At 36.1% G+C, this 25,146-nt stretch overlaps 1 protein-coding gene across 5 annotated transcripts in view; it reads left to right on the top strand.

The window, feature by feature from the left end:
- BRWD3 (bromodomain and WD repeat domain containing 3) overlaps positions 1-25,146 on the top strand; it is a 134,714-nt gene that overhangs the window by 96,620 nt on the left and 12,948 nt on the right. For all 5 annotated transcript variants that reach the window (XM_030933831.1, XM_030933830.1, XM_030933832.1 and 2 more), the window contains 16 exons: positions 1,552-1,720; positions 2,824-2,937; positions 6,349-6,456; positions 10,206-10,330; positions 11,383-11,465; positions 14,601-14,712; positions 15,489-15,550; positions 15,657-15,812; positions 16,457-16,577; positions 17,556-17,681; positions 17,802-17,880; positions 19,511-19,567; positions 20,599-20,739; positions 21,912-21,986; positions 23,317-23,469; positions 24,887-25,050. In XM_030933831.1, coding sequence (XP_030789691.1) covers positions 1,552-1,720; positions 2,824-2,937; positions 6,349-6,456; positions 10,206-10,330; positions 11,383-11,465; positions 14,601-14,712; positions 15,489-15,550; positions 15,657-15,812; positions 16,457-16,577; positions 17,556-17,681; positions 17,802-17,880; positions 19,511-19,567; positions 20,599-20,739; positions 21,912-21,986; positions 23,317-23,469; positions 24,887-25,050 — 1,845 coding nt within the window. The remainder of the gene's footprint in view (positions 1-1,551; positions 1,721-2,823; positions 2,938-6,348; positions 6,457-10,205; positions 10,331-11,382; positions 11,466-14,600; positions 14,713-15,488; positions 15,551-15,656; positions 15,813-16,456; positions 16,578-17,555; positions 17,682-17,801; positions 17,881-19,510; positions 19,568-20,598; positions 20,740-21,911; positions 21,987-23,316; positions 23,470-24,886; positions 25,051-25,146) is intronic.

The raw sequence follows: 25,146 nt of genomic DNA, 5'->3' as shown, positions 1-25,146 counted from the left end.
TTTAAATAAAGTTTTAAAATAAAATTGAAAAAAATTAAACCTTAAAAATAGAAAAAAACCTTATAGAGTAAGGATATAAAGAAAAAATTTGCCGAGCGTGGTGGCTCACTTCTGTAATCCCAGCACTTTTGGAGGCCTAGGCGGGAGAATCACCTGAGGTCAGGTGTTCGAGACCAGCCTGGCCAACATGGTAAAACCCCGTCTCTACTAAAAATACAAAAATTATCCAGACGAGGTGGCAGAGGCCTGTAATCCCAGCTACTCAGGAGGCTGAGGCAGGATAATTGCTTGAACTCGCAAGGCGGAGATTGCAGTGAGCCGAGATTGCACAATTGCACTCCAGCCTGTGCGACAAGAGCGAAACGCTGTCTCAAGAAAAAAAAAAAAAAATACGGCTGTACAATGTGTTTTAAGCTGTTGTTACAGAACAGTCAAAAAGTTTAAAAAAGCTAAAAAGTATAAAGTAAAAATGTTACAGTAAGCTAAGATTAATTTCTTATTGAAGAAATAATTTTTTTTTTATAAATTTAGTGTAACCTAAGTGTAGTGTTTGTAAAGTCTTCAGTAGTGTACAGTCATGTTCTAGGTCTTCACATTCACTCACCATCACTCACTGACTCACCCCCAGCAACTTTCAGTTCTATAAACTCCATTCATGTTAAGTGTCCTATGTAGGTATACATTTTAAAAATCTTTTATGCCATATTTTTACTGTACCTTTTCTATGTGTAGATATACACTTAGTATTGTGTAGATATATACTTAGCATTGTGTTAAAATTGCCAACTGTATTCAGTACAGTCACATGCTGTACAAATTTGTAGCCTTGGAGCGATAGGCTCTACTATATAGCATAGCTGTGTAGTAGGCTATACTGTCTAGGTTTGTGTAAGTATACTCTGTATGATGTTCACACAATGACAAAATCACCTAATGATGCATTTCTCTGAAAGTATCCCCTTTGTTAAGTGACACATGACTGTATATGACTGTATATGTATTTATTTCCGTTTTAAAATAATCCCATTTCAGCATTTCCAAGAATAAGATGCTTTTTTATTTTGAAGAAGCTTTTGTGATTTTGGGCAGGATTTTAATTCCTTCTTGGATTTAATGAAATCCAAGTCTTACTGTCTTACTCTCTTACTGTCGCCCAGGCTGGAGTACAATGGTATGGTCTTGGCTCACTGCAGTCTCCGCCTCTTGGATTCCAGTGATTCTCCCCTCTCAGCCTCCCAAGTAGCTGGGACTACAGGCGCATGCCACCACACCCGACTAATTTTTGTATTTTTAGTAGAGACAGGGTTTTGCCATGTTGGCCAGGCTGGTCTCGAACTCCTGATCTCTTGTGATCCACCCACCTCGGCCTCCCAAAGTGCTGGAATTACGGGTGTGAGCCACCGCGCCTGGCTGATATTTTTTCTCTTAAGTTAGAACAAAATCCAGCCATGTCATTTATAATGCTGTTTGATTACAGAATGATCTTTCAATTATTAAGTAAAACTACTCCTTTTCTGTACTTAGGTATCCATAATTTTGATTTATTTACAGTGATTCATCAAGTGAATATTCTGATTGGACAGCAGATGCTGGAATAAATTTACAACCCCCAAAAAGACAAACCAGACAGACAACACGGAAAATATGCAGCAGCTCTGATGAGGAAAATTTGAAGTCCCTAGAAGAAAGGCAAAAGAAACCTAAGCAGACTAGAAAGAAGGTTTGTAACTTTATAAGTTATTTTGTTTTTGTTATTTTTTGGTTTTTGCCTTTGATGCTTAAATATTTAATAGTAACATTAACTTTTCTCTAAAAATAACATTTCATCTGAGAAAGTAAGTAAAAGTAGTTTGACTTCAAAATGTAAAGAATTTTTGAAATTTTTCTGTTACCAAAGGTAGAGGCTAGAATGTTTCATTATAATTTGTTATTCAAACATATTCACAATCATTTGTTAAAATGTAGCAATGTCCTAAAATAAACTACTGTCTTACAAAATTATTATTCTTGTCACCTTTATCTGACAACATTTCTTATCTGACAACATTATTATTCTTGTCATGTGGTATTTTGAGTCCTAATTTTTAACATTTTTAACTTGTAACATGGAAGAGTATGATAAATTGTATAGGACTCTCCCTCCATTCCACTGTTTTTTGGTGTTTTTATTAGAGAGATGGGGTCTCGTTATGTTGCCCAGAGTGGAGTGCAGTGGCTATTCACAGGCATGATCATAACACACTGCAGACTCGAACTGCTAGGCTCAAGCAATACTCCCACCTCAGCCTCCTGGTTAGTTGGGACTACTGTTGTGTACCACTGTGCCTGGCTTACCTTTATGTTTTTATTTCATCCCAATGACAGTTTCTTTTCCCCACTATAAATTCATTTAAATGATTTAAAGACTTGGTTTATGTAGTTATTTTAATTTTAACTTCAAAATTGATTATGGACACATTCTGTAGTCTTTTGCTTTAGTAGACATAATTATTTTCTAGATTATCACTATTTTATTGGCAAAAACTTATTCTTACATTTGAATTCATGTGGTAGTCAAGAGACATATGTAAAAGTTATGGTTTTCAGGTAGTATATAGTGTCAAGTTATTACCTGTCAGTTAAAATTTAGTAACGGGATTTTTTTATTGGCAGAAAAGTTGTATGTAATAAAGCAAAATCATTCAAATTTATATACGTTAGGTTTCATTGTAACCTGAAATTTTTAATCTTCTCTACCTACTGTTTTTCATGCTATTGTTTATGTGTTTTATGTATTGGAGAACTGTGTTTTATACATATACTGTTCATGTTTTTATGTTTTAGAAAGGAGGACTGGTTTCTATGGCAGGTGAGCCTAATGAAGAATGGTTTGCCCCTCAGTGGATCTTGGATACTATACCCCGACGTTCCCCATTTGTTCCACAAATGGGAGATGAGGTAATTGTTACCTGTTATAACCTTTTTCTGTGTAGCCTCAAGAGCACTAACTTTAATCAGTCTGAATATATTTATATTCCTAATTCCATTATAATAATATATACAGTGTCTTATCTGCTCTGCTTAATTATATATTTCTTGTGGAAGCTGACTGAACAGTATTAATCTTTGTATCCTTCGTAGGGCCTGGCACAGTAGCTTCAGTCTATTAGATGCTCATTGAATATGGAGATAAATTAATCAGCTTGTGAAGTCATGAAAATAATTGGCTTTATTTTAATCTGAATTGCCACTTAGTAGAATTGAGTGGTATTTTGAGTCCTCATTCATGTTCCAATATTCTTTTTTAAAAGAAAAGTTCAATCTGAAAGTATACAAGAAGGTATTTACTCCTTTAAATGAGTAGGGGAATGTAATTTTGCAAACAGGTCTTTCTTTCTGAGTCTGTGATTGACGAGTATAGCCATATTTATTATTGGCCAGTCAAAAATTAATCAAAATTCTACCTAGTAAAAAAATTTCATTTTATTATGAAATTTAATATTATTTTATTAAATAATAAAATAATATTGGAACATTAGAACTCTTTTTGGCTTGGATATTGTCTGATATACTAATTTTTATTGATTCAATGTTTTTACACAGTTTTAAATTTAAGAGTGATAGTAGAAATGTAATATTGTCATTGTAGCAGCAGAAGGAGCAAAACCTTGCAAGTTGACTCTAAACATTTTGGGAACAATAAAAATTTTACCAAACTTTTTTGTAATTGCCTCTTATAGAGATCTTATATCAGAGTAGCTATCAAATAGCCTTACAAATAAATTATTACCTGCTGATTATCTTTAGATATTTTTATATGTTTCTTTTGATGTTTTCTTATAGGTATTGGACTTCTGAGTAATGCTTGTTTGCATAATTATGTTAATAAATATTTTCTGACGAATGCTATACTTAAAAACAGAGAACTTGTAAAATGTTATTGGCATATCTCAAATCACTATTTCTTATAGTTATTGCCTGTTTTTATTTTCTGGAGGCAGAAGAGGAATCATGTTTAATTACCTTAGAAAACTTTATAGAACAAAACAAGGATCTATACACTCTAGGATCTGATGAGACTCCTGTCTAAGGACCATTTTTCTCCATTCTTTGGTTGAATCCCTTTTCCTCTATGTTATTAAACTTACTACATCCTTATATGCTTCAAGACTAATGTGTATGAGGTGAAGACAGTTCTTCAGGTAATGAGGAAGATGTATGTAAATCAGACAGTGAATATGTAGAGAATGTTTTTAAAGAAATTATAAAGGCAAACATACACTTTTTATATAATTGATTTCTTAATGGCAACATTACTTTTTACTTCATCTTACTATTAAGCCTTTGTTGTCTTGCCTAGATATCCCTACCCACAGATCATTGCTTCTTAAAATTATAATTTTCAAGGTCTAATTCAAATACTAACTTTTCCAGGATGTTATCCTTGTTTTTCATTGGCCAGTCCCTCTGTCCTCATAAGCTTTTCTACCTAAATTATTTTTCTCTTCTGATATATAATATATTCTACCTTGCATTATATTTATATATCCACATGTGCTTCCATATCCTAGAGGAAATGTTTTTATGCCTTATCACAGCATCTAGTGCCTATACGTAGATGTTCAGTGATCAGTATTTGTTGAGTTCAGGAATGAACATATAATAAAGGATATCTTAATGTCATGTGTATTACTGGTTTTTAACCCTTACAGTTATTTTATTTACTAATTTTAAACTTTTTTTATTTTCTGCTCAAATTTTTAGCTATTAGAAATTCTGACTTAGTAGAGTATGTTATTGGTAGAGTATGTTAATGTATTTTAGAAATCTCATAATATGGTATTTTTTGTTACTTTCTTCTATTTACTTATCTCTATCACTACTTTTTTTTGACCGACTCTCGCTCTGTTGCCCAGGCTAGAGTGCAGTGGAGCTATTTTGGCTCACTGCAACCTCTGCCTCCTGGGTTCAAAGCGATCCTCCTGCCTCAGCCTCCAGAGTAACTGGGATTATAGGCATGCACCACCATGACCAGCGAAGTTTTGTATTTTTAGTAGAGATGGGGTTTCACCATGTTGGCCAGGCTGATCTCGAACCCCTGACCTCAGGTTATCTGCCTGCCTCAGCCTCCCAAAGTGCTGGGATTACAGGTGTGAGCCACTGTGCCTAGCCTCTATCACTGCTTTTAAACTTGAGGAAAAGAAACTTTTTGTAATAAATACAGAAAACGATAGTAAATGGTGGCTTAAAGAGCTGAAGAATTAAGTAATTGAATTCATTTTCCTTCCATAATATGCCAGTTCTGACATGAACTCCTGTAACAGGCAACTTTTAATTTGCCTTGAAATTACTCCATTTATTAACCTGTGATTTATACTATTTATATGAAATGTGTAGACTGAATGTTAAAATTGTAATAAGAGTGTCAGTTATAATTTGAAGTATAGTATAGCTGTCCTTTGGTATCCACACAGAATTGGCTCTAGCACTCCTTGCAAATAACAGAATCTACAAGGACATTATATAAAAGGCATAATATTTGCATATAACCTATGTACATCCTCCTATATACTTTAAATTATCTCTATATTAGATACCTAATACAATGTAAATGCTATATTAATTGTTGTTATACGATACTGGTTTTTTATTTGTATCATCATTTATTTATTTATTTATTTTTTGTGAGGGAGTTTTGCTCTTGTTGCCCAGGTTGGAGTGCAATGTTGTGATCTCGGCTCACTGCAACCTCCACTTCCCAGGTTCAAGTGATTCTCCTGCCTCAGCCTCCCGAGCAGCTGGGATTACAGGCATGTGTCACCACGCCCAGCTAATTTTTGTATTTTTATTAGAGATGGGGTTTTGCAATGTTGGTCAGGCTGATCTCGAACTCCTGACCTCAGATGATCCACCTGCCTCAACCTCCCAAATTTCTGGGATTAAAGGCGTGAGCCACCATGCCCGGCCTAATTGTATTGTTTTATATATCCATAGATATATCAAATATTTTCAACCTGCAGTTGATTGGATTTGATGATGCAGAAGCTGTGGATATGGAGGGGCACATATACTTTAAAATATGACCAGTTTTGCGTACATTTTCCATGATTCTACTTCTTCAGCACACTTATGAAGCTGATTGAAGGGAAAGGATTGTGTTTACTGTGTTTATATGATGTGGTACTGAGCATAGGGCTACATAGGCGTGAGTACTGAATTAACATAATTTGAAAACTTTATTGTGTGAAGTCTTTCAGTATTATAATTATTTCTTTCTGCAAACAGAAGAGGATGTTTGTAGGAATGTATATTGGACATACAGAGTTATATAGGATGCTGCTGTTTAATACCTTATGTTTTCTGTTTTAGCTTATCTATTTTAGGCAAGGACATGAAGCTTATGTTCGGGCTGTAAGGAAATCAAAAATATACAGTGTTAATTTACAAAAACAGCCATGGAACAAAATGGATCTCAGGGTAAGTTTGCCAAATTCATAAGCTATGCAATTGAAGTAGCTTTGGAATTAAATTGCTTACCCATGGTTTTTTTCCTCAGTTTTATGAATATTTCACTGTTGATTGTGTATCCAAGATAAGATGGTGTACTATACTCTTATAGAACTGAATATTATGGATCACATTTTATATGTTTCTTAAAATTTGTATGCTATTTTCTATTGTCTAGTCTATACTAGTCCATAATTAGAGCAAAGCAGGAGTTCCCTTGTATGGATATTTTCTCTAATCAGCAACTTTGTACATTCTGGATGCTTCATAAACTGAGCGTGTAGACTATAAACACTCTCAAGGTTCTGACAGCTTTGGTATATATTAAATATGATAAATCACAATAAGCCCCGAAACGTATGGTGTTTTGTAAAATAGCTGTTTTGATATATTACCCATGTAGCTACATATATAATATCCATGTGGCTCCATATTTTATGGAGAATGATTTTGTCAATAAGTATTTCATTCGTCATTTATATATGTGTGTATATATATATATGCACACGTGCACATACAGACAGACATAGGTATACATTCACCACCATTTCTACCTAGGTTTATTTGTGTTTCAGTTTGGTTTTCTGAACAAGAGACTAAAGGGCCGTTTTATGATAGTTTTCCAGGTAAATGAAGGGTTGTGTGATGATTCTTGACAGGAAGGATATAAAAGAGAATATGTATATATATTTATTTATTTATTTTTTATTTCTTTTGAGACAGAGTCTCACTCTGTTGCCCAGGTTGGAGTGCAGTGGCCCTATCTCGCCTCACTGCAACCTCCGCCTCCGGGGTTCAAGCGATTCTTCTGCCTCAGCCTCCTGAGTAGCTGGGATTACAGGCACATGCCACCACACCTGGCTAATTTTTGTATTTTTATTGGAGACGGAATTTCGCCACGTTGACCAGGCTAGTCTTGAACTCCTGACCTCAGGGTGATCCACCCGCCTCAGCTTCCCAAAGTGCTTGGGATACAGGCATGAGCCACCATGCCCAGCTGAGAATATGTATATTTATTAAAATAAAGATTTGATTTAGATGTTTGTAAAACTTTTTATTAATGTCATCAGGTGGTAAAGTAGCTTATCACGTGAGCTTTACATAGTCATCTTCTGGAAGATAGGGACATCTCCCATCTATTCTGCATCAAGTAAAAGTTTAGTTCTTCTTTAGATTCACAGGACTGAATAAAACATGTGATTTCTAACTTTTTTTTTTTTTTTTTTAAAGACAGAGTCTTGCTCTGTCACCCAGGCTGGAGTGCAGCAGAGCGATCTCCACTCACTGCAACCTCTGCCTCCCAGGTGCAAGCAATTCTCCTGCCTCAGCGTCTCAAGTAGCTGGGATTACAGGCGCCCACCACCACGCCTGTCTAATTTTTGCCTTTTTAGTAAAGATGGAGTTTCACCATGTTGGCCAGGCCGGTCTCAAACTCCTGACCTCAGGTGATCCACCGTCCTTGGCCTCAAAAAGTGCTGGGGTTACAGGAATGAGCTGCCGCACCCAGCCAAGTTTTTACTTTTTATCCTAACCTTGTTGTTCTAGGAAATTGTAGGAGCAGCTTATATGTGGTAAAAGAGCTTAGGCTTTGGAATAAGACCTGGATTTCAATTGTAGCTCTGCTATATGCTAGTATATAACTTTAAGCAGGACCCTATACTTACAAAGATCAGTTTTGCCTGTTAAATGTGACTAATAATCAGTGAATGTGTGTGATTATTGTAAGATCATATCCAGAATATATAAGGAACTTAACAAGCAAAAAAAACAAACAATCTCATGAAAAAATGGGTAAAGGACATGAACAGACACTCCTTTTTTTTTTTTTTTTTTTTTTTCCTTTTTTTTCTTTTTTTTTGTTTTTTTTTTGAGATGGAGTCTCGCTCTGTCACCCAGGCTGGAGTGCGGTGGCTGGACCTCAGCTCACTGCAAGCTCCGCCTCCCGGGTTTATGCCATTCTCCTGCCTCAGCCTCCTGAGTAGCTGGGACTACAGGCGCCCGCCACCTCGCCCGGCTACTTTTTTGTATTTTTTTAGTAGAGACGGGGTTTCACCGTGTTGGCCAGGATGGTCTGGATCTCCTGACCTCGTGATCCACCCGTCTCAGCCTCCCAAAGTGCTGAGATTACAGGCTTGAGCCACCGCGCCTGGCCACAGACACTTCTTAAAAGAAAATATATAAGTGGCCAACAAACATATGAAAAAATGCTAAAACATCACTTATCATTAGGGAAATGCAATTCAAAACCACAAGATACCATCTCACACCAGTCAGAATGGGTATTATTAAAAAGTCAAAACAAACAAACAGATGCTTGTGAGGTTGTGGAGAGGGGAGAATGCTTATATACTACTGCTGGGAATGTGAATTAGTTCAGCCACTGTGGAAAGCAGTCTGGAGATTTCTCAAAAAACTTAAAGTAGAACTACCCAAATTCCATTACTGGATATATATCCAAAGGAATATAAATTGTTCTACCATGAAGACACATGCACATGCATGTTCATCATAGCACTATTCACAATAGCAAAGACATGGAATCAATCTAGATGCCCGTCAGTGGTAGACTGGATAAAAAAAATGTACATATACATCATGGAATATTATGTAGCTATAAAAAAATGAGATCATGGCCTTTACAGCAACATAGATGGAGCTGAAGGCCATTATTGTAAATAAAACAGCTAAAAAACGAAAAATCAAATACCACATGCCCTCACTTACAAATGGGTACTAAACAGTTGGACAATTGGACATGTAGATGGAAATGATAGACACTGGGGACTCCAAAGGAAGGGAGACTAGGAGAGGGATAGGGGTTTTAAAATTAGCTATTTGGTACAATGGTTACTCTTTGGAGGATGGGTACACTAGAAACTCAGACCCCACCATTATGCAATATATCCATGTAACAAACCACGTGTACCCCATGAATCTAAAGTAAAACAAAAACAACAAAAAAGATAATGTTGTAGATATTATAAAATGTAAGTCTTCACCCCAAACATGTACACATACATATGTTTTTGCTATGGGAGTGATTTTTAACCGGAGCATCATAATTCACTAGGGAGTTTTTCCAAAATAGATATATTACCGAACTGTACCCCAAACGTAGAATTCGATTCTATAGGTATAGGATTTCAGAACATTAAATTTGAAGCATTTCCCCAGGTGATGTGGCTGCTCATTCTTGGTTTAGAACCTTGCACTAAACTACAACCTGCTATTAAGAGTTAAGAGCCATGTCTTGGCCAGGCGCGGTGGCTCAAGCCTGTAATCCCAGCACTTTGGGAGGCCGAGACGGGCGGATCACAAGGTCAGGAGATCGAGACCATCCCGGCTAATACGGTGAAACCCCGTCTCTACTAAAGAATACAAAAAACTAGCCGGGCGACAAGGCGGGCGCCTGTAGTCCCAGCTACTTGGGAGGCGGAGGCAGGAGAATGGCGTGAACCTGGGAGGCGGAGCTTGCAGTGAGCTGAGATCCGGCCACCGCACTCCAGCCTGGGCGACAGAGCCAGACTCCGTCTCAAAAAAAAAAAAAAAAAAAAAAAAAAAAGAGCCATGTCTTATTACCTTTAATACTTAGTGTAGTGCCTGGCATTTAGAGAATCTTCAGATATTAATAAATTGTTCAAGTAATAATGAAATACTATGCCAATGTTAAGTAATTATTTATATTGAAAGTAATAATTTATTGGTATTCTCATGAATAGGAGCAAGAGTTTGTTAAGATTGTAGGAATCAAATATGAGGTTGGCCCACCCACACTGTGCTGCTTGAAGCTTGCATTTCTGGACCCAATTTCAGGCAAAATGACTGGAGAATCTTTTTCCATTAAGTGAGTAGTTATCTCTGGGTCTCTGTGTTTGAGTGTGTGTATTTTAATACCTACTGTATATTCTACAGAGTACAGGGCTCAATGGGAGAGAAAATACTATAGCATTCTGTACTACAGGATTTAGAATTATAAGACCAGAGTTTAATTCCTAGTTTGTTTCTCCATTTTATTTATATTTGTGTGTGTGTGTATGTGTGTGTGTATGTATGTATTTATGTTATGGATAGTTAGATAGGTTCATAAGCAAGTTACTTAACCTCTCTGAATTTGTGTCTTCATTTGTAAAATGGAAATGGTAATCTCTTCCTAAAGATTGTTGTGAGGCATCAAAGACAAACCTTCATAATTCCCTAATCGAATGTTTGAAACATGGTAGTTGCTTTTATTTCTATTAATAATAATAGGAATAATAAGTCAGAGATTCTTTATGTGAAGCTGAGTTTAAAATGTAAGGAGATTAAAGAACATTAATTCATACTCCTTAATATAAAATACCTCATATTAATGTTTATAAACCTGTATTGGCATCTTGATATTTTCAAAGTACTATGACAGTAGGCAGGGCACTCCCAAACAGATCAGATAGGATGGTGTTTAAGTAAAGACATTTCTAGGGACTGTGAGGTTTGCACAATTTTCTTTTTTTCTTTTTTTTTTTTTTTTGAGACGGAGTCTCGCTCTGTCGCCCAGGCTGGAGTGCAGTGGCCGGATCTCAGCTCACTGCAAGCTCCGCCTCCCAGGTTCACGCCATTCTCCTGCCTCAGCCTCCCGAGTAGCTGGGACTACAGGCGCCCGCCACCTCGCCCGGCTAGTTTTTTGTATTTTTTAATAGAGACGGGGTTTCACCGTATTAGCCAGGGTGGTCTCGATCTCCTGACCTCGTGATCCACCCGTCTCGGCCTCCCAAAGTGCTAGGATTACAGGCTTGAGCCACCGCGCCTGTTCGCGCAGTTTTCTTAATGGGTCTACAATAAACGTATATGCTTGGACATTTAGCAACATATATTGTTATATCTCTATATTGATTCATATGTGCTTTATTTTCTGTATAGGTATCATGACATGCCAGATGTCATTGACTTCCTTGTGCTACATCAGTTTTATAATGAAGCCAAAGAAAGGAACTGGCAGATTGGTAAGTATAGAATTGTTTTTTAATAACTATTAAGCTTTTCTACAGTAAGTAACTTTTTAATTGTGATTGAACAGAAAGAAACTAGCTTATCATTTAGCTGAAAAAAGCTATCAGAGAAACTAGAAAACTTAAGTTAAAATTTCCTTTTAGTTATTTCTCATGCACATTGTGTGTGACATATAATCTCTAAACCTTCTGCAAATATCTACTCTATTAGTATACAAATAGGAATATAAAGAAAATTTGCAAATGTCAGTTGCCCTAAAATAGAGCACTTTACACTTAGGTTCTAAAACAGATGATTACTGATCGTGATTTGTTTCCTTTTTTCCTTCTTCCATCTTTATTTCCCTCCCTGTCACCTTCACACCCTCTTTTGCTCGTTTACCTTCCTTCCTTTTCTTTTTTGAGTATAAAAAGCAGTATAACAATAATGTAAAGGAAAACATTTTAAAAGTTAAAGAAATTTGCTTATAGCTCTATTGTGTAACAATACAATACAGAACATAAGGATTTTTAAACTATTGACTTTTTTGCACACTTAATTACTTTGGCCTGAATTTTAAAAATCTAATTGTAGCCATACATATTAGTTCATTTTCACACTGCTATAAAGATACTACCTGAGACTGGGTAATTTATAAAGAAAAAATTGTTTATTTCACAGTTCCACATGACTCGGGAGGCCTTAGGAAATTTACAATCATGGCAGAAGGCAAAAGGGAAGCAAGACTTTCTTCATATGGCTGCAGGAGACAGAGAGTTAGAAGGGGAAGTGCCACACTTTCAAACCATCAGATCTTGTGAAAACTCACTTACCATCACGAGAACAGCATGAGGGAAACTGCCCCTATAATCCCATCAACTCCTACCAAGTCCCTCCCCGGATGCGAGGGGATTAGAATTCAAGATGAGATTATGGTGGGGACACAGAGCCTAGCCATGTCATTCAGCCCCTGGCCCCTCCCAAATCTCATGTCCTCATTTCAAAACCAGTCGACAGTCCCCCAAAGTCTTAACTCATTCCAGCATTAACCCAAAAGTCCACATCCAAAGTATCATCTGAGACAAGGCAAGTCACTTCTGCCTATGAACAAGTTTGTTACTTGCTAGATATAATGGGGGTACAGGCATTGGATAAATACACCCATTCCAAATGGGAGAAATTGGCCAAAGCGAAGGGACTGAAGGCTCCATGCAAGTCTGAAATCCAGCGGGGCAGTCAAATTTTAAAGCTCCCAAGTGATCTCCTCTGACTCCATGTTTCACATCCAGGTCACGCTGATGCAAGAGGTGGGTTCCCATGCTCTTGGGCAGCTCCATCCCTGTGACTTTGCAGGGTATATCCCCTTTCCCAGCTGCTTTCACAGGCTGGCGTTGAGTGTCTGCAGCTTTTCCAGGCACACTGTGCGTGCTGTCGGTGAATCTGCCATTCTGGGGTCTGGAGGATGGTGACCCTCTTCTCACAACTCCACTAGGCAGTGCCCCAGTGGGGGCTCTGTATGGGGGCTCCAACCCCACATTTCCCTTCTGCACTGCCCTAGCAGAGATTCTCCATGAGGGCTCTGCCCCAGCAGCAGAGTTTTACCTGGATATCCAGGCATTTCCATACATCCTCTGAAATCTAGGTGAAGGTTCCCAAACCTCAATTCTTGACTTCTATGCATCTGCAGACCCAACACCACGTGCAAGCTACCAAGGTTTGGGGCTTGCAACCTTTGAAACAACAGCCTGAGCAATACCTTGACCCTTTTTATTCATGGCTGGAGCTGGAGCAGCTGGCAAACAGCACCAAGTTCCAAGTGTGCACAGAGCAGGGGAGCAGCCCCAAGAAACCATTTTTTCCTTCTAGGCCCCGGGGCTTGTGATGGGAGGGGCTGCCTTGAAGAGCTCTGACATGCTCTGGAGACATTTTCCCCATTTTCTTGATGATTAACATTTGGCTCCTAGTTACTTATGCAAATTTCTGAAGCTGGCTTGAATTTCTCCTCAGAAAATGGGTTTTTCTTTTTGGAGACAGAGTCTTGCTCTGTCGCCCAGGCTGGAGTGCAGTGGCCAGCTCTCAGCTCACTGCAAGCTCCGCCTCCCGGGTTTACGCCATTCTCCTGCCTCAGCCTCCCGAGTAGCTGGGACTACAGGCACCCGCCACCTCGCCCGGCTAGTTTTTTGTATTTTTTAGTAGAGGTGGGGGTTTCACCGTGTTAGCCAGGATGGTCTTGATGTCTTGATCTCTTGACCTCGTGATCTGCACGTCTGGGCCTCCCAAAGTGCTGGGATTACAGGCTTGAGCCACCATGCCCGGCCAGGTTTTTCTTTGTTATCGTTATCAGTCATCAGGCTGCAAAATTTCTGAACTTTAATGCTCTGTTTCCCTTTTAAAGATAAGTTTCAATTCCAAACGACAACTTTGTGAATACATAAAACCGAATGCTTTTAACAGCAGCCAAGTCACTCCTTGAATGCTTTGCTGCTTAGAAATGTCTTCCACCAGATACCCTAAATCATCTCTCTCAAGTTCAAGGTTCCCCACATCTCTAGGGCATGGGCAAAATGCTGCCTGTGTCTTTACTATAGCATAGGATGTGTGACCTTTACTCTAGTTTCCAATAAGTTCCTGATCTCCGTCTGAGACCACCTCAGCCTGGACTTCATTGTTCATATGACTATTAGCATTTTGGTCAAAACCATTCAACAAGTCTCTAGGAAGTTCCAAACTTTCCTACATCTTCCTTGATTTACAGCCTGCCTTGAAGATCTGTAATATACAAACTAGTATGAAGAGATATTTAAAGAAAGCTAAAAGCAAGATAGAAGAATCAACTGCATTTATGTACATATGTAATACAATAAGAAGTGTGCCTAATGATGATGCTAAGGAATTGAAAAAAGTTAGCATTTATTTAAGAAGACGTGTTGATATGTAATTTATTTCAGAAAGATTTCTACCACTTGGAAATCAAAATACATGAAGAGGTTAAAACGTAAAATAATCACTTATCTCGAAAACCTAGATGGAAGCTTCTGATAATGCTAGATACAATGTTACTTCTGTAGTCAACAAAAAGCAGTAATTTAGAGTGGGAACAGAGCTAATATTCTCAAGCGCATCCTTTTAAGAATTTTAAAACTTTATAGGTGATAGATTCCGCAGTATAATAGATGACGCCTGGTGGTTTGGAACTGTGGAGAGTCAGCAGCCTTTTCAACCAGAGTATCCTGATAGTTCTTTCCAGTGTTACAGTGTTCAGTAAGTATGTTTATGATCTTTTATGCCTAATATGATATTGTCGTAGTATGTGGACTTTTAAAAACCTCCACCAGGAGTAATGCCCTTTTATCTGACTTATCTAGTCTCACAATACCTATACCTGTAAAGAAGAAATTTGATGGTAAAGTGCTCAGTTCTTCCCTTTAGTTAAAGCAAAGTTCTTTGTTTTCTTTGACTAAAACAAAGGAATAACTAAACACTTTATTTCTACCTCTTTTATTGTCTGCATTTTTAATTATTTCTGCTTCAGACAAGAATTGCAACTATTTTTTAATGGGAAATACATAAACTAATTTACTACTTAAAGTAATTGTTATTGCTGGAATATAGCAATGAATATTAGTACTTAGTCTTTTGTTTAGTTGTATGAATTCTAGGCAGAGATGGTTGCCTCATGTTTGGAAGTACTATTTGTTTGCAACATTTACTTTAATTCTTCTTGAAAATCCAGAGTTGTAAGATTGCTAACAAATAAATCCTCTCAAGAATGATAGAAGAAATGTTTATTCTATGAGGACTTTTAGTCTCCATATTGACTAAAAGTAGGCTTTCTGCCCTCTAAGTTTCATAGAGATGGACCATGTTTTCTCTATTAGAAGTTTATTGTTATCTGTATGTAACCAGAGTTGTACTTTAAAGACAACTGTATTGCCCTTTTCAAATCTCACCCCCAAGAAGTCATGTAAAATTGTGGTAGTATATGAAAGGAAGTACTCTATGATCAATTTGATTTGCATCTTCTTATTTTTTGATAGCTGGGACAATAATGAGAGAGAAAAGATGAGCCCCTGGGATATGGAGCCAATTCCAGAAGGAAGTAAATATGCTTTTAAAAATGAATTATAATTCTTTTAAAAGTAAAATGATATTCACGTGATATTGGAAACTAATTTTTTTCTGATTTTTTAAAATCTTATACCTAGCTGCCTTTCCAGATGAAGTTGGTGCTGGTGTCCCTGTCTCCCAGGAAGAATTGACTGCTTTGCTATACAAACCCCAGGAAGGAGAGTGGGGGGCTCATTCCAGAGATGAAGAATGTGAACGGGTTATTCAGGGCATCAACCACCTTCTTTCCCTGGGTATGATGAATGTGAAAAGATTTTAGGAGCATGCAGAGGAGCTAGGAAAATCAGCAGAAATTTTAAGTTCTACAAAAGGATATGCAGTTTCTCACTGTATACTTTACTTTTAACTCAAGAAGCACAGTGATTCTAGTTTTAATATTAACAGTTTTATATGCTTGGCCAAAGTAATAACTGATAATTTTCTTTAAGCAATCTGGGGGATAATAGTGAAGGTAACCATGTAAGTGTCTATTTCCTTTTTGCATCACTTTGATTCTCTAGCTATTCCCTGAGCCTGACTTTGGATGGGTTTTTTGGTAAGGACAGTGGATGAGTAATGTATTTTACCCACATGAATAGTTAAATTTTCTAAAACATGTCACTTGAGAAGTTTCGCATTTATCTAGGAAAGACAGAAATCTGAAGTTAAACCCAGTGCTCTTCTAATTTTATTTTACCTGATTTGAACCAGTGTATCATGCATGATTCATAGATAAGATGTCCAAATATAAAGAATAACATTCTTTTTGTATAATGGAATCCTCATGGTTTTAGAAATGTAGTATATCACCCTCCCTTCTTGTTTATATATGAATAAATGTTTGTTACCATGAGATGTACCTTTATAGCTACCTTATTTGATTTTGATGATTTTGTAGATTTTGCCAGCCCTTTTGCTGTTCCAGTGGATCTCAGTGCCTACCCCTTGTATTGTACTGTAGTTGCTTATCCAACTGACCTCAATACCATCAGGCGGAGACTTGAAAATCGCTTTTACAGGTCTGTTTTGTTTTTTTTTTTAATCACTTATTATAAAATTTATAGCTTTATGGCTTTTTGCTTTCCTTTTTGAGATCTGCGTTTTCATAGTATAACGTGATCATCCAAAAGATCCACACTAAAATTTCCTTTAAAAATTTAGAACATTAATTTCCCTTTATTTAGTAGATTCTCACTCTTGGGGATAGAGAAGAAAGGCTGAGAGGAAAATATGGGTAGTACAAATGGTGTGTAAAACAAAAAGTACATTTAACTTTAGTTTATTAAAGGCAATTTAAGTGGTTTATGAATTCATCATGATTAAGGTGCTACAGATTTGGAGCATGTTTAAATCCTCTGTTGGAGAATTTGGTCACAGTTAATTAGATTTAGTTACCAGCCCTGAAATATATACAGGAAAGGAGCCAAGTAATTTTTTTCTTTGTTTTGGTTGGGATGGGAGATGATTATGGGAAGGCAGTAGAGGGCATTTCTTGGTCCCTCTCTCATCCAAGTCTCCTACTGACCACAGTATTCCATGACTGGTTAATCTGCCTTTGCAATTGAGAACTGGTTATATTTTTATAACATATTATTTTGATTTGATATTTATATCATAAAAGTAATTAGATAAAAATCTGTCATTTTTTAGAATCTGTTTTTTGTTGTTGTTGTTGTTGTTGCTCTTCTTGGCTCTTCCCCTGAAAACTAAAGTAAACATTCTTTTGACTTTGTCAAATGACTCTTTACCCATAATGTCCTAGGTCAGTTTAAGTTTTGTATATACATTCCAGTGGTTCAAAATCCCTGCTTGTGCTTTAAATACTGTAACTATATCATCTCCTTTTAGTGCTCATCAGTCAAATATTTTGAGTTATATGCATATTGGAACACCTTTGACATACTATGTTTAAGTACATATTTGTTCCATATTGTATATTCCTAAAATATACTCTAAATATATCAGCCAAGACTAACAGAGTATTTTTTCTTTCACAGGAGAATATCAGCATTAATGTGGGAGGTACGCTATATTGAGCATAATGCCAGGACTTTCAATGAGCCAGACAGTCCTATAGTTAAAGCAGCTAAAATTGTAACTGATGTCTTACTTCGATTTATTGGGTAAGAAGCAGTTTTAGCTTCCAGAGAATCTAACTTAAGGTTTTTAAAAAATGAATTTTAAAAAAATTAATTGAAAAATTGTAAAAATTACTGAAGCTATTGAAATGACTTGTTTCTTAGGGATCAGAGCTGTACTGATATACTGGATACTTATAATAAAATTAAAGCAGAAGAACGAAACAGTACTGATGCAGAGGAGGTAAGAATCACAGCATGATTAGTAGGAATGAGTTACTTTTCTCTTATTTGAAGTACAGTATTATGTGTAAATGTTGTAATTGGCCATGAAGAGCAAAACAGATTTTTGAAAGCTGGCTGAATACCAGCGTCTTTTAAAGTGTACTTAGATGGCATATACCAAAAATAAAATAGTGCTGCAGGGTTTATTCAGAGACAGGGGGCCAGTCATCATATTTGACACAGTGGGTGTAAATGATGAGAAATCAACACTTTATTTTCCAACATTTAGAAACAAGACAAGTGCTCAATATTTTAAAAGAATGCTTAGTTGATGGAAATTTCAGTAAGGATTTTATTTTCTATATGCTGTATAGAAAATATTAAAGTATTTTAAAGTTTCAGGCTTGAAAGTCTAAATTTTCAGTAGTTTCGTGAAATTGCTACTCAATTTCCTTTCTGAAAATTTATAAAGATAAACCAGTCTCTTCTGAATGAAATGGAAGTAGTACGCAGCAGACCCTCATATTCCTGATTTCCCCCTATGTTTCTAATTTACACAAAGCCATATTTGACTGGAGGTTATGATCGAAACAAAAACCAAAATAGAGGTTGGAACAATATTGGAAAGTGGTAATTCACAAATCTTTACTGGAAAACAATTCATCCCAGGGATGAGTGACTCACATGTGCTAGATTGTGTTGCAGTGGCATGAGATATTTTGCATGTTTATATTATTTATACTGTTAATCTCCAGAATGGTAAATCTCCAATGCTGTTTTTTTAATTTTTTCATGAAAATGTGTCTGACAATGAAATATATTATTGCAGTTAAATGTTATTTACATAATAAGGAAAACATGATATACCAATTAGATATTATTATAGTTTCTTGAAACCTAAGAAAAATCTATCACTAATATTTTTTATATTTTCTTATATATTCCTTATATTTTCTCTGATCTTTCACATAAATGTGTTTTAGCTCGAAATTTGGTGTAGCAGGAATTTCACCTCAGAGTAGCACTGTTTGGGTTAAAATAGAAAACTTAAGTAAAAATGTAACTCAACAGCTTTATTTTATTAGAAAGGAGTACCAATATCTCATGAGCTACTTTTGATTTTCTACTACATATTACCCATTATTTCACCATCACTAGTGGTGCTTGGGTCTTGACTCTTCATATTAAAAAAATTATCCCTTCGAGAGATACTTAACTGAAATAGATCTCTTTCCTATAGGAAAATATAAATGCATATTATATGAGATCTATTTCTTGAAATGGCAATGGAGTAATCATGAATAATTAATAATTGTATATTAAATGAGCATGTCATATAGAATAAGGTTTTTAAAAATTACTAACAGGTACAATTTTAGCAAATAGCAACCACTATACTGTTCCCCTCCTTTCTGATTCTTATTTAAAGAGAAACCTTGTTTAATTCTTCTTCCAGTATATTTTCCAGCTTGTACACTGCATATTGGGAAAGTCTGGCTTGAGTCTCCCTCTATCTTTTGTTCTACTTGCTGCTTCAGTGGGGGAAGTTAACTGTGATTTTATTTCCCATTTATTTGTAAATGTCCATCTAATTTATATGACTTTGAATGTAACTTACAGTCTTTTCTCACTCTTCCTTTTTAATTTAGGATACAGAAATGGTTGATTTAGATTCAGACGGTCCTGGTACTTCATCTGGAAGAAGGGTGAGTGAACTGCTGAGGAGATGCGTTTTCAGGTTTCCTGTGTCAGTGATCCCTAAGACCAACCCCATATTTGGAGAATTGCTAGAAGGATTCTTGTAACTAAGTATATTAGGTATGCTCATTGATAAGATTTACTACAGTGATGCAGTAAGGGTACCCAGTTGAATCATGGGGGAAAAGACACCGGCAGAGTCTGGAGAAATTTATGTACAGGCTTCCTTATTCTATTAATATCTTTCCCCTGTGTGGGGTCACATATCACACTCTTTTTCCAGCATGTGTGTGATTAGAGACTCAGTCCACAAAGATTTTACTGGGGGCTGGTTATTTGGGTACCCTCTGACTATCACATACTGAGATTCCAGATTCCCAGAAGGAAATCAGGTATTCAGCACAAATCACATTGTTTATACTGTCTAGGGGCAGTAAACTGTCTTAATAATTTAGGAAGCCGTTCAAATGCCAAATTCCCAAATGCCAGCCAAGGCAACCTTGGAAGCAAGTTCTGGCCTGCTTTGTTAACTCTTTTGTGCAGACTTCTGCTCTATAATAATTAGACATGTAGTTATTTTATATAAGGAACAATATATTTTGAAATACTGAAAGAGATCGCAACAAAATCAAATGGTACAGAAGAGAATTTATCATGACCTCAAAGGATTTCCGGGAAACAAAAATCATTCAAGTATTCTTTTGAGAAAAATATGATGCCATTGTCAAGTATACTTAACTACCAGCAAATATTAAGGCATTATAACTTGATCTTGTAGAGGAAAGAAGCATTTGTTCCTCTGTACATTATTTGAAGTTCAGATTTGAGTACTAGAATTCTTGCCATTTCCACGAATATAATGTCTAGGTTTTTTTGCTCATTAATTATTTTTGCCAGTGAAAATACTATCTAAGCTAAGAATCTAAAATAGCAGCTGTGCTATATATATACAGATAGATATATTAACATTAGGGACTCATGAGAAAATCAATTGAGTTAAGGAAAGATCTTTTACATATAACTCTATTAAAATCTGTAGGTCAAATGCCGAGGCAGAAGACAGTCTTTGAAGTGTAATCCTGATGCTTGGAAAAAACAATGCAAAGAACTATTGAGCCTCATTTATGAACGTGAAGACTCAGAGCCATTTCGACAGCCAGCCGATCTTCTTTCTTACCCAGTAAGCATACAGTTGTTTAAATAATTGTCAGTATGATAATTTCCCATAAACGTCCATGCTAAAATCTAGATATGAGCAATGTTCTCACTCCCTGCTTTCCTTTCTTTTTTTCCAATCTTTTGATTATGAAAGTAGTAGTGTGGGCCGGGTGCGGTGGCCCAAGCCTGTAATCCCAGCACTTTGGGAGGCCGAGACGGGCGGATCACGAGGTCAGGAGATTGAGACCATCCTGGCCAACACGGTGAAACCCCGTCTCTACTAAAAAAATACAAAAAAGTAGCCGGGCGAGGTGGTAGGCGCCTGTAGTCCCAGCCCCTCAGGAGGCTGAGGCAGGAGAATGGCGTAAACCCGGGAGGCGGAGCTTGCAGTGAGCTGAGGTCCGGCCACTGCACTCCAGCCTGGGCGACAGAGCAAGACTCCGTCTCAAAAAAAAAAGTAGTAGTGTGACTAGTTGATTTTTTAAAAAATGCTGTTGTATCTTCAGTGTGTAAATTATACAGTTGTAAAAGAAAAATTTGAATCAGAATTCATTTGCTATTCTTTCCCATTTTTATTTCAGATGTTTATTTAATACATTTTACTAATCTCGAATACACCTTTGTACACTGTAGATGTTTGGTGACATGTCAATCCTGTGTAATTTATACTGAATGTGTTATCAATATGGCCACTTAGAGTAACCAGTATACCAGTATGACTTTTCTTTTCAATAAAGGTAAAAGGATGACAACTTTGATTGTAGGATTTCTTTTGTGGGAGTGTATCTATTCATTGAGGTAGTATAGATAGCAAATTTATTTTAACTTTTTCAGAGAAGAGGTACAGCAGTATTTTAGAAATACATCAGACCATCCTATGAGCTTACTACACATTGGTATTCTCTGTATACTGTAGGTCTCAGTTGAGAAAAAATATCATTCAAATAAGGAACAAGATTGTGTTCAACAGAACTTGTTTGTTTGCTTGCAGGGAGTTTGGGTAAAATAAATTAGTCTTGTGTTTTTCATAGCAAAGGAGAATGACGAATGTATAATTCCTTCACTTAAAAGTACAGCCAATAAAAACATGATTCCAGTGTACGGATCTTTGAGACTTAAGTCATAATTGTATTACATGTCTTGATATTTTGTTATAGTTGTCTGGAAACCAGTATATGCTCTTTACCCTAATAGGGTTATCAGGAGCAAGAGGGAGAATCCTCAGAGTCTGTTGTTCCAGAAAGACAGCAAGATCCATCTCTTTCTGAGGTAGGCCTGGTAGTCTCTTAAAAGACGTACTGATTGTTTTTACTTTCTGAACTCTCCATACTGTACATGAACCTTTTATAATTTGTTAAGACTGCCTTCTAACTCTGCTCCCTTTTTACCTTTGTTTGATTTTTTGGTCATTTATTTTTTTGTTCCTCTTTCTGAATCAACATGTGTTCTCAAGACTGTTCTTTGTGTCCACCTTGTAAATGTTTACTTTTTTATGTAGATCTGAAGCTACTGCAGCAGAGTAGAAAACATCAATTACACAATATAATTGTGTCTGTATTGCAGCTGATTATTCCCACTGGAACTTCATTCAGCAAGCAGGCTGAGTCTCTTAAATTTTGGTCATCGTACCACACAAGTTCTAACATAAGCCATACTGTGTGTTAGAATACACTTCTGTTTTTTTATGATTTAAGAAAATAAGATATATTTAGAACATTTGTGATTTCTCATACTTTGAAAAATATTTTCTCTCTGTGTATAATACCTTTTGTCTGTCCCCAAAAATGGCAAGCATTTTTGTTATTATTTGGGTTTTGGCTTTTCCTAGGAGGGAAATGTGGAGATTTTACTTCTTGATGATTCTAAATACAATAAGGAATCTAATACTGAGTATGGTTTTCACTCTGAAACTTGTTTTTGAGGCTTGTAGCATATATAGGAATTAAATTTCAGATGTAACTCCATCTGATAACCCTAGGAAAATCTTTACTGGATTTAGGTTAAAATGGAATCTCTCCTCTTCCCTAATCAAAATCAAATGAATTATGGACCTATAAGATGGAATCCCTTTGATGAAGCAAAGGTATCACATTGATTTAAAATCAACAAGGAGAAAGGCACGAACATGACCAATTTGACTTTGTCCCTTAACTAATGACACTTAAGTAGAATGTTCTCATAGCAAGGAATCGTGGAAATATGTAGCTAATTTGTAGAGTGGAACAATTTAATGATATGTCAATAATCCCATCTTTTATCATTAAACAGTGTGCTGGGGTTTTGGAGGTTGTATCAGCCTTTAAGCAAGACATGGAAGCTGTAGAGATGAAGCCAACGGCTATGGATTTTCTATTATTTCCCTTCGTAGTTATTTATGGTTATTACTGTGGTGTGAGGGCTAAGGCTTTCCCACAGACTTCTGCTGTTTTTATGAGCCACCAAAAGATGTTTTGGGGTTGTGGGGAGGTAGGTGGCACATTGAAAAGCAATGTGTTTTATTTCATGGTGGGTTGTAGTAGGTAATACCAATTGTAGTCCCATTGTATTCCTTAATATTGCTATGCAGTTTGAGTATTTAATAACACATTCTTCTTTGTAGGATTATCAAGATGTTATAGATACTCCTGTGGACTTCAGCACTGTGAAAGAAACTTTGGAAGCAGGAAACTATGGTAGTCCTCTGGAATTTTATAAGGATGTTCGCCAAATATTCAACAACTCCAAAGCTTATACCTCTAATAAAAAGTCAAGGGTATGATTATTAGTTGAGTTAATTATCAGGCAGTTTTCTTTAACCAGTTACTGAAATTTGGTCCTCAATATCTTTTTTGAAATATAGATTGTTTGTTAGGCATGCATAAAGATATATTTAGCAGTCATTCTGAAATTAACCGCCTTTTCCTTTCTCTTACTTGTCTCTTTACTCTTTAGTAATAATTATCTACAGCTACCAGAGAAAGAACAAGGAGAGGAGAGATAGTAATTTGAGTACACTTTAATATGTCTAATAAGTGACTTAATAAATAGAAAGGGGATTGACAGTGTTAATTTATGTGAAATATTTTTATTAGCTCTGAATATGTATGTTCCATTTATTCTAACAGATAATATACCATCTTGGGAAGTTGTAACTGCTTATTACATTGTTATAACACATATAACAATGTTATATATGTGAATATAACATTTAATATTTTCCCTATATTTTGTCAGAACTTAAAGTATATTCAGAATAGAAAAATGGTAATTATTTTTTTCTTTTGAAATCACTGGTATCTGATTAACTTTTAATCAGTTGCACAGTAAATATATACTTGTGTACTTCCACTTTATGGAAAATGCGTTTCCACTAATTTCTGCAAACATAATTTGTTTATACTTGCTTCCCCTCCCCCTTGATCCTGATTGCTAGAGTGAAATTTTCTATAGAAAGTTTGGGAAACACAGAGAAGTATAAAGAAGAAAACAAAAATCACCTGTGAAACCTATTTTTACTTACAGTTACTGTTTACTTCCAGGATTTTCTGCATTAACACATATCTACATATGTTTATATATTCTTTATAATAGTAGATTTCGTATTTTGAAGCATTTTTTGTTACTTAAGTATTATGAATGTTTTCCTGTATCGTCATGACTCTTTGAAAACAAGGTTTTTAATGGTATTCTGTTGTGTGGTTGTTTTATGTTATACTAACCAGTGTTCTTTGGCTAGAGATTTAGGTTGTTTCCAGTTATTCACTTTACATGAATAATGCTATAGGTAATATCTTTAACATTCTTGAATATAATTTTTTGTGTATATAATTCTGTGGTATTTCCTAGGGACAAATTCCCAGAAGTAAAATTATTAGCCAAAGGATGTGTGTATCTTTAAGGTTTTTTTGTACAGACTGTATATTGTCCTTTAGAATGCTGTTTCAATTTACGTTCTCTCTTGCATTGTATCAGAGTCTTTTTTTTTCCTACCCTTTAGACCATTGAATACTATATTGAAAAACATTTATTTTTAGGTGAAAATGGTATCCTACTTTAGTTATTTGAGAAGAATTTTTCAAGTGAACAAATGTTTTGTCCCTAATGATGATGCTTAATATTGGTCTAGGCATGTTTATACCTTTTTAAAAAATACAGAACTACTTAAGACTATATAATTTCTGCCTTCTCAGATTTATAGCATGATGCTGCGATTATCTGCCTTATTTGAAAGTCGTATCAAAAATATCATCTCTGAGTATAAGTCAGCAATCCAGAGTCAGAAGAGGAGAAGGCCACGGTACAGAAAACGTCTAAGAAGCAGCAGCAGTTCGTTATCTAGTAGTGGAGCACCTAGGTATCATTACATTGATACAACATTTTTTTGTTCTCAAAGCATTTTGTGTGTATTACCTAATTTATGAAAGTTGATGAATAGTTTGAGGAGATCCCA

Source organism: Rhinopithecus roxellana, chromosome 7, assembly GCF_007565055.1.
Source record: "Rhinopithecus roxellana isolate Shanxi Qingling chromosome 7, ASM756505v1, whole genome shotgun sequence".
NCBI lineage: Eukaryota > Metazoa > Chordata > Mammalia > Primates > Cercopithecidae > Rhinopithecus > Rhinopithecus roxellana.
This window is presented reverse-complemented; position numbering and strand designations above follow the sequence as displayed.